Below are 16819 nucleotides of genomic sequence, written 5' to 3' on the forward strand. Positions count from 1 at the left end.
CAAATTTTTCTTAAAATATGTGTTTAATAGGTGTTTTTCTTTCTTTTTCCCAGCAAATTGAAGAGTTTTCTGATGTTAACGAAGGAGCGAAAGAAGTGATGAAACTCTGGAATCTCCATGTCATGAAGCATGGGTAGGGTATTTCTAAATTAATTTAAATATGTTATTATTCTTTATGGTCTTTTGCTGTTTCACATTCTAGAAATCTTGCATGTGTTAGAATCTTATTTAAAATTCCATTAATGTATATTTGTCCCAAATTTTATTCTAGTCCAATGTTTTTTGGTTTGGCAGGTTTTTTTTAGGTACAAAGATGTTCCTTTTGGTATTATTTATAACAATGAATTAATATTATATTCATTAGTATTAATAAAATCAGGGCAAAAACCGGGCCTTGCCTTTAGAACTTGTTGCAGAGATGTGAGTCATTGCAGCATTATATATCAGGGTTGTGATTCCGTCAGCTTTCAAGAGGAAACAGGCTGCTGCAACCCTGGTGTCCGTAGGAAAGGGTGTCATCATCATAGACCCTCCTCAGAAATCACTGGTGCCCATCCTAACTCTCGTAGTAGTGTTTCTCCCATGCTTGCAAACTCTATCAGGGTTGACTCGTTCACACTCAAAACATTTTATAGACCTGGGCACAGTGGCTCATGCCTGTAATCCCAGTACTTTGGGAGGCCAAGACGGGTGGATCACTTGAGATCAGAAGTTAGAGAGCAGCCTGGCCAACATGGTGAAACCCTGTCTCCACTAAACGTACAAAACTTAGCCGGGTGCAGTGTCACACACCTGTAATCCCAGTTACTCGGGAGGCTGAGGCACTAGAATCACTTGAAGAACCCAGGAAATGGAAATTGCAGTGAGCCAAGATTGCACCACTGCACTCCACCCTGGGCAACAGAGTGAGACCCTATCTCCAAAAAAAAAAAAAAAAAAGGCTGGACCTACGACCAGGGAACAGCAGAAGGCAAGACAGAGCTGTAGGTTCATTTAATGACCCAGTTTTCATGCCTTTTATTGCCACATGTTACAACTGTCTGGAAATCCTGAAAATTACCACAGTTATTACCACAATTTTTAACCATTGGTTAATTTTTCAGAATAAAACGTGGCTTTTTGGATTTGTTTACCATCTCATAGAGGTGAAAGGAGAACAATTTTTGTTTCGTATTCCTTTGTGGCTAAAAGTATGTTCCCAGCTTGGTGTGGTGGCTCACACTTACAATGCTGGCACTTTAGGATGCTGAGGAAGGAGGATCACTTGAGTTGAGGAATTCAAGACCAACCTAGGCAACATAGTGAGACCTTGTCTCTACTAAATTTTTTTTTTTTGAGACGGAGTCTCGCTCTGTGGTCCAGGCTGGAGTGCAGTGGTGTGATCTCGACTCACTGCAAGCTCCGCCTCCCAGGTTCACGCCATTCTCCTGCCTCAGCCTCCAGAGCAGCTGGGACTATAGGCACCCACCACCACGCCCAGCTGATTTTTTGCATTTTTAGTAGGGACGGGGTTTCACAGTGTTAGCAAGGATGGTCTCGAACTCCTGACCTTGTGATCCGCCCAACTCAGCCTCCCAAAGTGCTGGGATTACAGGTGTGAGCCACCACGCCAGGCCCAGATTTCACTTTTTTAATGGCTGAATAATATCCTATCATGCATATATACCTCATTTTCTTTGATTTTTCTTTCTTTCTTTCTTTCTTTCTTTCTTTCTTTCTTTTCAAATGGAGATGAGGTCTCACTATATTGCCCAGGCTGGTCTTGAACTTTAGGGCTCAAGCAATCCTCCTGCCTTGGCCTCCCAAAATGGTGGGATTCCAGGCTAAACTATTGTGCTCGTTTATGCATTGTTTTTTTTTAAAACAGAATCTTGCTCTGTTGTCCAGGCAGGAGTGCAGTGGCATGATCTTGGCTCACTGCAGCCTCCACCTCCCGGGTTGAAATGATTCTCGTGCCTCAGCCTCCCAGGTAGCTGGGATTACAGGCGCCCACCACCACGCCCAGCTAATCTTGGATTTTTAGTAGAGATGGGGTTTCATCATGTTGGCCAGGCTGGTCTCAAACTCCTGACCTCAGGTGATTCACCTGCCTTGGCCTCCCAAAATGCTGGGATTACAGGCATGAGCCACCACTCCCAGCCCCTTTGTGCACTTTTAAAAACATATCTTAGAATTTGTGATGTATATTTTATTTTCATTTTCATTTGGTTCACAACATAGTAAAATTTCTATTATGACTTACTCTTTGATTCATGATTTGTTTTAAAACATATTGTTTAATTTTCAAACATTTAGGGATTTCCCAGATATCTTTGTTGTTGGTTTCTAATTTAATTCCATTACGGTTAGAGAACATACTTGGTATGATGAATTAAAAAAAAAATTTAGAGGTTTGTATATGGCCTGAAACATTTTTTAGGTGAATGTTCAGTTTGTAATAGGAAAGATGTGTTCTGCTGCCGTTAGGTAAAGTGTTTCATAAATAATAATTAGGTCAAGTTGGTTGATTGTGTTAAGGTCTTCTCTATCCTTGCTGATTTGCTGTCTGCTTGTTCTAGTGATTACTGAGAAAGGAGTGTTGAAGTCTACAACGATTGTTATGGGTTTGTTCTCTTTCTCCTTGAAATTCTGTCTGTTTATGCATCCTGTATTTTGAGGCCCTGTTATTAGACGCAGAAACATTTACAGTTTTGTCCTCTTGATGATTATTTGACCCCTTTATCATTCTGAAATAACCTTTATTTCTGGTAATAATCATTATACTAAAAACCATTATTTGGCCAGGCATGGTGGCTCACGCCTGTAATCCCAGCACTTTGGGAGGCCAAGGCGGGTGGATCACCTGAGGTCAGGAGTTCGAGACCAGACCAGCCAACATGGCGAAACCCCATCTCTACTAAAAGTAGAAAAACAGGCTGGCGTGGTGGCACACGTCTGTAGTCCCAGCTACTCAGAAGTTTGAGGCAAGAGAATCACTTGAATCCAAGAGGTGGATATTGCAGTGAGCTGAGATCACACCACTGCATCCCAGCCTGGGAAGCAGAGCAAGACTCCATCTCTAAATACATACATACATACATACATACAGGCCGGGTACAGTGCCTCACGCCTGTAATCCCAGCACTTTGAGAGGCCGAGGTGGGTGAATCACCTGAGGTGAGGAGTTGCAGACCAACCTGGCTAAGATGGTGAAACCCCATCCCTACTAAAAATACAAAAATTAGCCAGGCGCGATGGCGGGCACCTGTAATCCCAACTACTTGGGAGGCTGAGGCAGGAGAATTGCTTGAAGCCGGGAGGCAGAGGTTTTAGTGAGCCGAGATCGTGCCACTGCACTCTAGCCTGGGTAACAGGGCAAGACCCCGTCTCGAAAACAGACAGACAAACAAAAAACCATTATTTAATACTAATATAAAATTAGTGTTTTATATTAGTGATATAATACTATTTTTGATTAGTGTTAGGATGACATCTTTCTCTACCCTTTTGCTTTTAACTATATATCATGATACTGGTTTAGTTTTCAATTTGTAAAAATAGAGATGGGGTTTCACCATGTTGCCCAGGCTGGTCTTGAATTCCTGGACTCAAGCCACCTGCCCACCTCAGCCTCCCAAAATGCTGGGATTATAGGTGTGAGCCACCATACCTGGCCACATCATTATATTTTCAAATGGTTTCTTGTTTTTTTATTTTTCTTTTAAATGTAATCTGATAGCGTCTTTTAATTAATATGTTTTGGACCATTTACATTTAATATGATTGATAATGACTGGATTTAGGTTTCCTATTTTATTATTTGTTTTCTGATTATCTCTTTTTTGGGGGGTTTCTTCTGTTTCTTTTTTCTGCCTACTTTTGGATTAATTGAATATTTTTTAGTGTTATGTTTTATTAAATGGCTTTTGGTCATATCTGTGCTATGTTTTTGCTGTAGGAATTACAAAATATATACCTAACCTACCTACTTAGAGTTAGCCTTTTACCTCTAAATAAAACGTAAAAGTATTGCAACCATATAGGTTTCTTTATTCTAGTCCCCTTCCCTTATAATTGTATATATGTATGTGTGTGTGTATGTGTGTATATATCTATATACACTTTCAATGTATGTAGATTTATAAATATGTATCTATATTTTCAATGTATATCTACATGCATACATTGTATATGTATGTAGACATAGATCCACATACATTGAAAGATATATATCTACATACATATACAATGCATGTATGATACCTTTGGCCACTACATCCTTCTTAAATTTCCTGTTGCCACTCATGACCCAATATCATTGACCAGTTTTTCCTCCTTCAAACGTCTCTCTTACATGTGATAGTCCTCAGCATTTAGTTTCCTCAACTTTCCCCTAATTATCACTTGACTCAATTACCACCAAAATATCAATGACTTCTAGATCCATTTTCCTACTTAGACCTCGCTTCTAAACTCGAGTTACGTATTTCCAACTGCCCATGTTGTCCCTGATAAACTCCACATTGTAGGACATTAAAAGAAAGGAGTTATAAAAGTAGATTCAAAGCAAAATTTAAAAACTCATGAGACAAAGATTTAGTGATGATAAACGCTATGGTCCACAATGAAGATATAAAAGTAATGAACCTTTCTGTAAAACATGTATGTGATAGAGCCGGTCCCCAACTTTAAGCCTTTCAGCAATTCAAGTAACTGCAGAACATCTTTAAAGTACTGAGAGAAATGTCAATCCAGAATTCTGTATTCAGCAAAAATACCCTTCAACAATTAAGGCAAAAAGAAAAAGAAAAAAGACATTTCAGATGAAGAAAATTTAAGAGAATGTGTTGTCAGAAGTTCTGCTCTAAAGTAAATGTATAAGAGGGTCTTTAGGCCAAAGGAAAATTATACCAGTGGTAATACTAGAACTTCAGAGATAAAGAAAGGGTAGCAGAAATGGTATCTGGGAAAATTTTAAAACACAAATGGTTTTTTCTCCTTTTACGCTCTTTAAAATATGTATAGTGGTTGAAAGCACAAGTTAAAACACTGGTGAGACTTCCAATGTATGTAGATATAGATAGATAGATAGATACGTATATCTATATACATGTAAAGGTAATAATGGTAGCTATTTTATGGAGCTGATCTGAGGATAAAATAAGATAATGCACTTTAAAGTGCTCAGCACAGTGTCTGGCAAATAGCACTCTGTAGGCCAGGCATGGTGGCTCACACCTGTAATCCCAGCACTTTGGGAGGCCTAGGTGGGTGGATCACTTGAGGTCAGGAATTTGAGACCAGCCTGGCCAACACGGTGAGACCCCATCTCTATTAAAAATATAAAAATTAGCCCGTTGTGGTGATGGGCTCCTGTAATCCCAGCTACTTCGGAGTGAGGCAGGCGAGTGGCTTGAACCTAGGAAGTGGAGGTTGCAGTGAGCCAAGATTGCGCCACTGCACTCCAGCGTGGGCGACAGAGTGATACTCTGTCTCAAAAAAAAAGAAAGCACCTATAAAAGCTAGCTGGTGATTTTTATATTATTACTGACACAGAAGACAGGGATTGGGGGCAAATGGAGTGTACTCAAAGAGCACAGCCTTGTTCAGTAATAGCGTTAATACCAGATTGGGACACTATTCCACATCAAAAGGTGAATCCTTCTATGCCATTCATGGTTTATAGATGTGTAATAGCAGATTAAATAATTAGATTTTATTAGTTCTGGAGTATTAACTTCGCTGGAAATGAACTTCCCCCTTCCCTATACCAATACTGAGTGAGGCCTCTTTTCTCAGATACCAATTAGAAATAAGAGGACAATGTTACACTTTTTCTTTCTAGAAACATACATTATATAGAGAGTTGTCTTTTGAAGTCTAGAAGTCTAAAAACACTGTAATTTTTTTTTTTAGAATACAATAAATGTAGGGGTCAACTCTGAAAAATCTACAATGGTTTCTGGGATTTAATCTTGGCATGACTTTACCCCTGCATCTCTGCCCTCGGCAGGTACTTTTGTTTATGGGTGTCATTGGTTGAACAAATATTGTTTTAGTTACTACAATAACTAAAACATGATCTGTGCTCTAAAGGAGTCAAAAATGAGCCAGGGGGGGCATGAATAATTGCCTGTAATATAATTGCACTCACGCTGTCATGGAGGACCATAAAAGTGTCAGAAGCACAGTGCCAGGAGGCACAGCAAAAGGTAGTAGAGGTGACATTTGAGCCCGGCCTTGAAAACCATCTAGGATTTCTCAGAATTTCAGCAAAGTAAGGTAATTTCTGTCTAAAATATATAGGCAAACTTTTTATTAAAAATATGAAAAATTAATTAAATAACAGATTATGACCACAATGCAGATTTAAAACCCAAGGCATGATGAGTGCCGTTGACCAGTTCATCCAAACGGTTCAGAGAAGAGAACATCCATATAGATCCTTCTTGTATTACAGAATACAAAGGAGCAGAAAATTTTGCCTCAGTAACTGCCAGGTCATTCTAATTAAAGTACCTATACATTGTAATATAATTCCTCCATTAAGGTAATAACCGATCAGGTGGTCCAGAGTCTGTCATTCAGTCAAGAAATTCACTCCCTTAACCTAGGGCTGTGCTGGAAATTGATTGACAAATTTTGGTCTTTGGTTCTCCGTTTTTCTTCAGAATTCATGCAGACCACTTGACTTCCTTGGCATTTTCTTTTGTAGGCGTATATTAATGTCTGTGGTTAAGCTTCAACTTCCATTTGCATCAATCCTGTTGTAATCATGCCTCCTGAGGCATCTTTTTGCTTTCCTAGCATGAGTTTCCAAAATCCTACTTTCTACTTGGTAAGGGGAGTATCCATTTTCTTTAAAGCAGTGGTTTTCAAACTTGCCTGCACATCAGAATTATTTGGGGAGAAATAAAAATACAGACTACTGAGCTTCACCTGGGATTCTGTAAATTTGGGTTGCATTTGAGATTACTTTTAACAATTTACCAGATGATTTTTGCTGCACCTCCACTTCAGTTTTAGGAAGGACTGTTTCAAGGCAGCTTTTCAAACTTTCATGACCATAGAAATCACCTGAAGATTGTGAGAAACTGCAGATCCTAATTTAGTAGGCCTAGGTTTAGGCCTGAGATTCTGAATTTCTCTCAAATGTGATAATATCAATCCCTTGTTGAGTAGCAAGGTTGTTTTTTGTTTTTTTCTTTTTTTCCCAGGATCTTCATGACATTCAATGAGTAGCAAAGTTTGAAGATAACTTTTGGAATTTCATCTAATGTGTACTCATCTGGATCTTAGGGGAAATAACCTATCAGGTTATAGGGAAGGAGGACTTTTAATAACCAAGCTAAATGTGTGGGTTGTTTACCTCTCCCTCTTATGCAAAGGTATCCCTTGCACACACTGAAAACTTCTTAGACCAAAAGCATTATAGCTCTAGTTTGCCTTGAAGGAAGTTGTATTGTCTGTAGAGCATGTGGGCCATTTTCTCCCAATAAAATGTTCAAATGTTCTCTCTCTCTGAAGCTTTGTTCATTGTATCTGGTGGAATTTTGGTTCTCAGGGAGTAGACACCTATCCATGCCTCTAATGTGAAGTGTCTACTAGCCCATGGTCTCTATTTTGGATTTGAACTTACTTCGACCCCCCCACCTGATGCCTTACCATTTAATCATATTGTGATTGAACATTTTTGTGTCCACATTTTTTATATCTTATGTTATTATTCCTTAATTCTTATCTGTAAGATCATAAAGTCCTTTGAACCAAACACAGTTGATATTTCATACATACGTTAAAAACTGAGCTGTGAGACCGGACATGGTGACCCACGCCTAAAATCTCAGCAATTTGGGAGGCCAAGACAGAAGGATCACTTCAAGCTAAGAGTTCGAGACCAGCCTGGGCAACAAAGCAGGACCATGTCTCTAAAAAAGAATTAGCTGGGCACAGGGGAGTAGTCCCTGCTACTTTGGAGGCTGAGGCAGGAAGATCACTTGAGCCCAGGAATTCCAGGCTGCAGTGAGCTATGATAGTGCCACTGCTCTTCAGCCTGGGTGACAAAGTGAGACCCAGTCTCCAAAAAAAAAAATGGAAGCATATGATGAGGAAACTTCCAGGAAAATACTCTTATTTTCTGCTTTTAGAAACCAAAGGAATGTCTCATTGTGGGGTGCTACCATTATATTCAGGAAGTTTTAAATGAAAAAGATTCTGAATTGATACTTGCTAACTTTATTTCAGAAAGTGGTAAAATAGCTGTGGAGTGCAGACCCAGTGAAGAGATTGTAGATGTCAGATGGGAAGAACTACACAGTTTAATTCAAGTCTGTGGAGATAAAAACTCAAAAGGTAACAGGGCCGGGCACAGTGGCTTACACCTGTAATGCCAGTGCTTTGGGAGGCCAAGGCGGGTGGATCACCTAAGGTTGGGAGTTCAAGACCAGCCTGACCAATATGGGGGAAACGGTGGCGCATGCATCCCGGCTACTCTGGAGGCTGAGGCAGGAGAATCGCTTGAACCAAGGAGGTGGAGGTTGTGGTGAGCCAAGATCATGCCATTGACCTCCAGCCTGGGCGACAAGAGCGAAACTCCATCTCAAAAAACAAACAAAATAAAACTCAAGGGTCGGATAACATAGCCAGTGTAACCATAAGTCAAAACAAGCAGCAGAATTTGGAGGATAATTTGTTTCATTCTCAGGAAGATGTGAAACTCTGAAACTGCTTTTTGAGTGCAGGGTATTTCTGGGGCTTTTCCTAAAGTCTTGACCCTTGGCTCTGACCCCTTATTTGAAGTTTGGAGAGCAGAACTGAGGACTGTATTACTACAGTTGTGGACACAGGAGAGGGATTAGTCTCCCCTGGCCCCAGGAGTAAGGTATGCTGGGCTGCTTGAACACAGGCCTTTTTAGAACTCCCTTCAAACAGGATACCAGAGATGTGGGGGGAATGTAACTGGCCTTAAGACTGATTGTGCTACGGCTTTCAAAAACTATAATGCCTTTCAAATATGGCTTATTGCTTGGATCTCATTATCTCCCGTATACCTTGGGTGGACTATTTTGCTGAAGATCTTTCTGTCAATCATTTACAATCACGTGCTGCAAAATGAGGTTGCGGTCAACAATAGACCACATATATGATGGTGGTTTCATAGGAGTATAAAGGAGCTATCCCTACACAGGCATATACCATTTTTATCTTGTTGTTGTTGTTGTTGTTGTTGTTGTTGTTGTTGTTATGGAGTCTCACTCTGTGGCCTAGGCTGGAGTGCGATGGCACGATCTCAGCTCACTGCAACCTCTACCTCCTGGGTTCAAGTGATTCTCCTACCTCAGCCTCCTGAGTAGCTGGGATTATAGGCACGCGCCACCATACTCAGCTGATTTTTGTATTTTTAGGAGAGACTGTTTTTCACCATGTTGACCAGACTGGTCTCGAACTCCTGACCTCAGGTGATCCACCCACCTCTGCATCCCAAAGTGCTGGGATTACAGGTGTGAGCTGCTGCGCCTGGACCCCATTTTTATCTTTTATACAGTATTTTAACTGTACCTTTTCCATGTTTACATACACAAATACCTGCCATTGTGTTACAGTTGTCTTTAATATTCAGTACAGTAACATACAGTACAGGTTTGTAGCCTAGGCTATACCGTATAGCCTAGGTATGCTGTAGGCTACACCACCTAGGTTTGTTTAAGTATACACTATGATGTTAGCACAATGGTGAAATCACCTGACACATTTCTCAAGCTCTTCACTTGGCAAGCAATGCATGACTGCGTATGAAAGCTCTTAAATAGGGATTAAGTTTCTAAATTAATCTCAAAAGAAAACAGTAATAATTTACTATTTATGGATTTTTTTAAAAAGGAGCAAAAGTTTCATTTCAATGGGAACTTAATTTGGGGCTAGAGTGTTTTATTTAACTTTCACTCCAAAGTTGCAAAGTGTTTTGAAGTTTTTCCCTGTAAAATAATTATTTTAATTCAATTTAAATAAAACCCACCAAGGAAACTTCCAGCTTTAAGAAGTCTAGCTTCCTGTGAAATGTGAGAGGAAGTTAGCACTGATTTCAGAAATCTGATTATAACAATAGATCCATCCCTAAATGAGGCCAATCTTGGAATCCCTTCAATTTTACTTTATTTTTTTGAGACGGAGTTTCTCTCTTCTTGCCCAGGCTGGAGGGCAATGTTGTGATCTCGGCTCCCTGCAACCTCTGCCTCCCAGATTCAAGCGATTCTCCTGCTTGAGCCTCCCGAGTAGCTGGGATTACAGGCATGCACCACCACGCCTGGCTAATTTTGTATTTTTAGTAGAGATGGAGTTTCAGCATGTTGATCAGGCTGGTCTGGAACTTCTGACCTCAGTGATCCACCCACCTCGGCCTCCCAGAGTTCTGGGATTATGGGTGTGAGCCACTGCACAGCCCCGCTTCAATTTTAAAACCATCACTATGCACCCTGTGGCCTGTGCTAGGCACTGGAATAAGATGAAGCGCCTTCTTGGAGTTTACATGCTGATAATTGTGCCAGACAGTAATAAAATAGGTAAGGGCTGTGGGGGAAGTCAGCTGGGTTCTAGTTATAGTAGCATTTCAGGAAATTATTTAACATGCTGACTTTAACAACCTAAGCCTCTTCTCCATGTGTGCACACAGGCTAGATCTCTGAAGGGTGGCGCTGTAACTTCTAGGGTACTGGCTGTGTTAAGGCAGGATGACAGTTCACTCCTCCCAGGCTAGTGCAAAGGGCTCTTCCCTCGGATTAAGACGTTCTCTCCCAGACTGAATTGCCCACCCCCAACACCCCTCCTACAGAAAATTTGGAGTCCTCGCTTATTCCCTGGCAGATCCTACCTAATAGGGTGGTGAATTAATTATCAAACATGCAACAGTTTAGCGAAAACAGCAACATTTTGGAATAAATGACTGTAACGTGCATCCTGCCTGCCACCCTAACTGGCACCCATTTTGCAGGTCAGTTGCTCTCCCCGGAAGGAAGAGTATTCTCGGATTTCACCTCGGAGGAGGAAGAATTCAGGCTGCCAGAACTGGACTAGAACTTCTGTCATGTGACTTCCTTGGGAAGCTCTGCCGCGCCCCCACCCCACCCCACCCCACCCCACCCCACCCCACAACAGCAGGCCACTGGAGTCCTGGGACCACCCCGGTCTGTGGCCCAAATCCTTCCTCACTAAGGGGAGGGGAGGGGTGTTCCTGCTGGGCGGGGTGGGAAGGGGTGCTTGGGCAGGATTGTGACATATGATTGCCCTGGTAACATGGAGCAGATCTGGACCCGAGCCTAATAAAGGTGGCATAAATAAAGGTGTCATAAAGACAGGGCGGGGCGCATGCTTATAAGGGGCATGAGCATCTCAGGGGTGCCAGAATGGCTCTCGTTGAGTGCATAGCACCAGCGTGTGTCATGTCTTGGCTGCGTTTCTGGGGCCCATGGCCCCTCCTTACGTGGCAACTATTGTGTCTACTAGTCAAGGAGGCTCAGCCTCTGGTGTGGGTCAAGGACCCGCTCCAGCTGACCTCTAACCCCTTGGGGCCACCTGAGCTCTGGTCTTCCAGCTCCTCCCATCTCCCGTGGGAATCTCCCCATGCGCCTGCTACCCCAGCAGCCCCGGGGGACTTTGATTATCTGGGGCCCTCTGCTTCTTCGCAGATGTCATCCCTGCCCCAGGAATCGACTGAAAATTTGGCTCCATTCCTGGACACGGATTCAGCTGGAGAGCTGCTCCTGGGGCCAGAGCAGTTCTTGGCTGCACATCAGGATGTAAATGACAAGCTGACTCCACAAGAAAGGCTCCCAGAGGTGGTTCCACTGCTGGACCGGGATCAGAACCAGGCCCTAGTTCAGCTTCCTCGCCTCAAAAGTAAGGTTCAAACTGCAGATCTAGATCGGGCTGCAGGTCATCAGGCAGATGAAATACTTGTTCCACTAGACAGTAAGGTTTCAAAACCAACCAAATTTGTTGTTTCGCCCAAGAACCTGAAGAAAGATCTAGCTGAGCGTTGGAGCCTTGCTGAGATTGTTGGGATTCCACACCAGTTATCCAAACCTCAGCATCAGAAGCAGACTTTGCAGGATGAATATTCGGGTATGGACACACTGTATCCCGGCAGCCTGCCTCCAGAACTCCGGGTGAATGCAGATGAGCCTCCAGGGCCTCCTGAGCAAGTTGGACTTTCTCAATTCCATCTAGAGCCCAAAAGTCAAAATCCAGAGACCCTTGAAGACATCCAGTCCTCTTCACTCCAGGAAGAAGCCCCAGCGCAGCTTCTACAGCTCCCTCAGGAGGTAGAACCTTCAACCCAGCAGGAGGCCCCAGCTCTGCCTCCAGAGTCCTCTATGGAGAGTCTAGCTCAAACTCCACTGAAGCATGAGGTGACAGTTCAACCTCCAGGTGAGGATCAAGCTCGTTATGACTTGCCCAACATTACAGTCAGACCTGCAGATGTGGAGGTTACCATGACTTCAGAGCCCAAAAGTGAGACAGAATCTTCCCAAGCCCAGCAGGAGGCCCCAATTCAGCCTCCAGAGGAAGTGGAACCTTCTGCAACCCAACAGGAGGCCCCAACTGAGCCTCCAGGTCCTCCTATGGAGCCTGAACTTTCCCCCAGTGAACAGGAGCAGCCAGCTCAGCCTTCTGAGTCTTCTGGAGAGGTTGAATCTTCTCCAGCCCAGCAGGAGGCCCCAGCTCAGCCCCGTGAACATTATGAAGTCCCAGTTTCACCTCCAGGTCACCATCAAACTCAGCATTCAGATTTTCCCAATATTTCTGTTAAGCCTCCAGACGTGCAGCTCACCATAGCAACAGAGCCTAGTGCAGAGGTGGAAACTTCTCCAGTCCACCAGGAGGCTACAGCTCAGACTCCAGATCCCCCTAAGGAGGCAGAACCTTCTCCAGTCCAGCAAGAGTTCCCAGCTGGGCCACCAGAGCCCCCTAAGGAGGCTGAACCATCTGCAACCCAGCAGGAAGCCTCAGGTCATCCTCAGAAGTCCACTGAAGAGGTCAGTCCTCCACCACAGTGGGAGATACCAGCTCAGCCATCAGAGCCATCTGAGAAGGTCGAACCATCTCCAGTCCTACAGCAGGCCCCAACTCGGCTTTTAGAGCCACCTAAACAGGTAGAATCCTCTCCAGTCCAGCAGGCAGTCCCTGCTCAGTCTTCAGACCCTGCTCTGGTGATAGAACCCTCTCTGACCCAGCAGATGGCCCCATCTTTGCCTCCAGAGTTCCCTCAGGAGGTAGAACCATCTGTAACTCAGCAGGAGGTTCCAGCTCAGATTCCAGAGCCCCCTGTGGAGGCAGAACCTTCTGTGACCCAGCAGGAGGCCACAGTTCAGGCTCCAGAGGCCCCTAAGGAGGTAGAACCTTCAAGGCAGCATATGGTCCCAGTTCAGCTTCCAGAGCCACCTAAGGAAGTTGCAGCTCAACCTCCAGCTCATTATGAGGTGACAGTCCCAACACCAGGCCAGGATCCAGCTCAGCATTCAACATTGCCCAGTGTCACTGTTCAACCTTTGGACCTGGGACTTACCATCATTCCAGAATCCACAACAGAGGTTGAATTTTCTCCAACCATGCAGGAGACCCCAACTCAGCCTCCTAAGAAAGTTGTACCCCATCTTGCATATCAAGAGGTAACAATTCCAACACCAGGTCAGGATCAAGCTCAGCATCCAATGTCACCCAGCATTACAGTTCAATCTTTGGACCTGGGACTTACCATCACTCCAGGACCCACTATGGAGGTTGAACATTCTATACCCCTGAAGAGGACTATAGTTCCTCCAAAGCACCTTAAGGTGACACTTCCACATCCAGACCAGATTCAGACTCAGCATTCACACCTGACTGAAGCCACAGTTCAACCTTTGGATCTGGGGCTTACCATCACTCCAGAATCCACAACAGAGGTTGAATCTTCTACAGCCCTGACGACAACAGCTCCTCCTCCAGAACACCCTGAGGTGACACTTCCACCTTCAGACAAGGGTCAGGCTCAGCATTCACACTTGACTGAAGCCACAGTTCAACCTCTGGTCCTGGAGCTTAGCAAAACTACGGAGCCTACTACAGAGATTAAACCGTCTCCGACCACGGAGGAAACCTCAGCTCAGCCTCCAGACCCGGAGCTTGCCATAACTCCAGAACCCACTACAGAGATTGGACATTCCACAGTCCTGGAGAAGACTACAGCTCCTCGTCCAGACCAGGTTCAGACTCTGCATCGAAGCCTGACTGAAGTCACAGGTCCACCTACAAAGTTAGAATCTTCGCAGGATTCATTGGTGCAGTCTGAAACTGCACCAGAGGAACAGATGGCCTCCACAAGCACCAACATATGTGAGCTCTGTACCTGCGGAGATGAGACTCTGTCATGTGTTGATCTCAGCCCAAAGCAGAGGCTCCGCCAAGTGCCTGTGCCAGAGCCCAACACCTACAATGGCATCTTCACCACCTTGTAAGAATCACCTTTCCTCAATCATCCTCTGTGTCTTGCCTGACATGGCAGCCTTTTCCTGGAGGCCTTCCTGGGTCGTCTTTATCTCCCCAAGCCATACTGACAACTGACTTTCTGCTTTCACCTTTGCTTGTCAACTCTCCCTTCTCCTCATTCTCCTTTAATGTTAGACCCATTCTCCAGTCTTTTACTTTTACTCCAGTCTTTTACTCTTACTCGTTTTCTTATCCATTCTTATTTAGCCCCATCACATCATTGCTTAACCACTGCTCTGCTCCTATTTTCACTTCACACTCTTTTTTTTTTTTTTTTTTTTTTTTTGAGACAGAGTTTCACTCTTGTTGCACAGGCTGGAGTGCAATGGCACGGTCTTGGCTCACTGCAACCTCCATCTCCCCGGTTCAAGTGATTCTCCTGCCTCAGCCTCCTGAGTTGCTGGGATTACAGGCATGCACCACCACACCTGGCTAATTTTTTGTGTTTTCAGTAGAGACGGGGTTTCTCCATGTTGGTCAGGCTGGTCTTGAACTCCTGACCTCAGGCGATCCACCCACCTTAGCCTCCCAAAGTGCTGGGATTACAGGCATGAGCCGCCGCGCCTGGTCCGCTTCACCCTCTTTACAGCAGCCTGTCACTCTCCCGATCTCAGTGATGATGCTCTAAGTGGTTAAGAGTTGATTCTGGAGCCAGGCTGCCTGGATTTGAACCTAGGTCTGTTTATTAGCTTGGTGATCCAGAGCAAGTTATTTTGCTCTGTTACTCAATTTCCTCACCTTTAAACTGGGATTATGCTAGTTACCGTTTCATAGGATTGCTGTGAAATTTAGGTGAGTGAATATATGAAACACTTCATCAGTGCCTAGCATATGTAGGAGTGTTGGCTGTTAACATGATTACTCCATCCTTTAATTATGTCCAGAACTCATCTTTGTCCCTGGCTTTTTATATGTAGCACTCATTTTGTGTCAAACCCAGGATGAAGTATGCTGTCGTCTGCAGAACATGAAAATGACAGGAGGGAAAAAAGAGAATAGGCATAAAAAGGGAGGTGTATATAATTAATTACTAAAAGATAATGCATACCATCAGTGCTAGAATTTACCAGAATCTGTGATCCTTGAGGTGTGGAGATCAGGGAAAGCTACATGGATAAGCTAAAAGTTTACTTGGGTCTTAAAGAGTACACAATGAGGTATGGAAAGCCATTGAAAGTTTCCAAGCAAGAGAGATTAAATGATTAAAACAGGAAGATTATTTTATTTTATTTTGTTCTTTTGCTTTATGTTCAAGTATAGACATGCAAAGGATTATTTTAGAATCCATATGTAGAGTGCCCAAAAGGAAAAGCTTATTTCAGGGAGACAAAATAGAAAGGTCTAGCAAAATGTAGGAGTAAAGTGTGAAGGGGCTAAATCAGATCAGTTGTAGTAAGAGTGGAAAGAAAAAGCCTAGGATGTTTCAACAGAGGGCAAAGCTTTGGTGTTACCTGGCATAGGGTTTCTTTCTACTTATTTATCGATAAAGATAAGCTTATGCCCATTTTTCTGTTGAATTATTGACCATTTTTGTGTTGATTTGTAGGAGTTTGTTTAGACACATAAGTGCTTTTGGATAAAATACTTATATTCAAAGTAATTAACTGGCATCGTCTGTCCAAGAGATGGGATAGATAGGAAGTTAAGCTTCCGGGAGATGCCTCATCATTTGTGCCAGTGACCCCGCGTTATTTCTTGATGAATTGTGCAAACTGGGAAGCTGATAGCTCTGGAAATGAGAAAGCAGATGTTATTTTCTGTTTCTGAATATCCCCGACAAGGTTGCTGTGATTCTTTTATTTATCTTGTTCATTCTTTTCCTGCCTATTCAAGGATATAAACTGTCTTTCTTCACAGAAATTTCCAAGGAAACTATATTTCATATATTGATGGAAATGTATGGAAAGCATACAGTTGGACCGAAAAACTGTGAGTATATTCTCTCCAAATGTGACAAAAAACTAACTGCATTGTAAGATCCTTCTTGGTCCAGAATTTTGAGGTCCGTACCTCCGAGAAAAGATATTTCCCCTTCATACCCCAAATCAACCTCTGTGGATTGCAATCCTATGGTTATTTTAAAATTAAATTTGGTAGGCTCTCTCTAAAATAAGAGGCAATTTAAATTTATTTTTTATCATACAAATAATACATGGTTATATTCTTTTTTTTCCCCTTTTTTTTTTTCAGAGACAGGGTCTTTCTTTGTTCCCTGGGCTGGAGTGCAGTGGCACAATCACATCTCACTGCAGCCTTCACCTCCCAGGCACAAGAGATCCTCCCACCTCAGCCTCCCAAGTAGCTGGGACCACAGGTG

General features: G+C 43.3%; 2 protein-coding genes across 6 annotated transcripts in view; both read left to right on the plus strand.

Moving 5' to 3' along the window:
• Positions 1-11368, plus strand: part of LOC129017574 (polycomb protein SUZ12-like) — a 66521-nt gene extending 55153 nt beyond the window's left edge. Inside the window, 2 exon segments of the mRNA XM_054458201.2 lie at positions 54-133; positions 10967-11368. Of these exon segments, the coding sequence (XP_054314176.2) occupies positions 54-133; positions 10967-11255 (369 nt within the window). The 3' untranslated portion in view covers positions 11256-11368.
• A 10-nt stretch (positions 11369-11378) lies between these two features.
• The window catches only part of LOC129016550 (leucine-rich repeat-containing protein 37A3-like), a 33933-nt gene continuing 28492 nt past the window's right edge, over positions 11379-16819 (plus strand). For all 5 annotated transcript variants that reach the window (XM_063655426.1, XM_054455897.2, XM_063655427.1 and 2 more), the window contains exons 1-2: positions 11379-14467; positions 16360-16431. In XM_063655426.1, coding sequence (XP_063511496.1) covers positions 11379-14467; positions 16360-16431 — 3161 coding nt within the window. The remainder of the gene's footprint in view (positions 14468-16359; positions 16432-16819) is intronic.

This window comes from Pongo pygmaeus, chromosome 19, assembly GCF_028885625.2.
Source record: "Pongo pygmaeus isolate AG05252 chromosome 19, NHGRI_mPonPyg2-v2.0_pri, whole genome shotgun sequence".
Classification (NCBI taxonomy): Eukaryota; Metazoa; Chordata; class Mammalia; order Primates; family Hominidae; genus Pongo; species Pongo pygmaeus.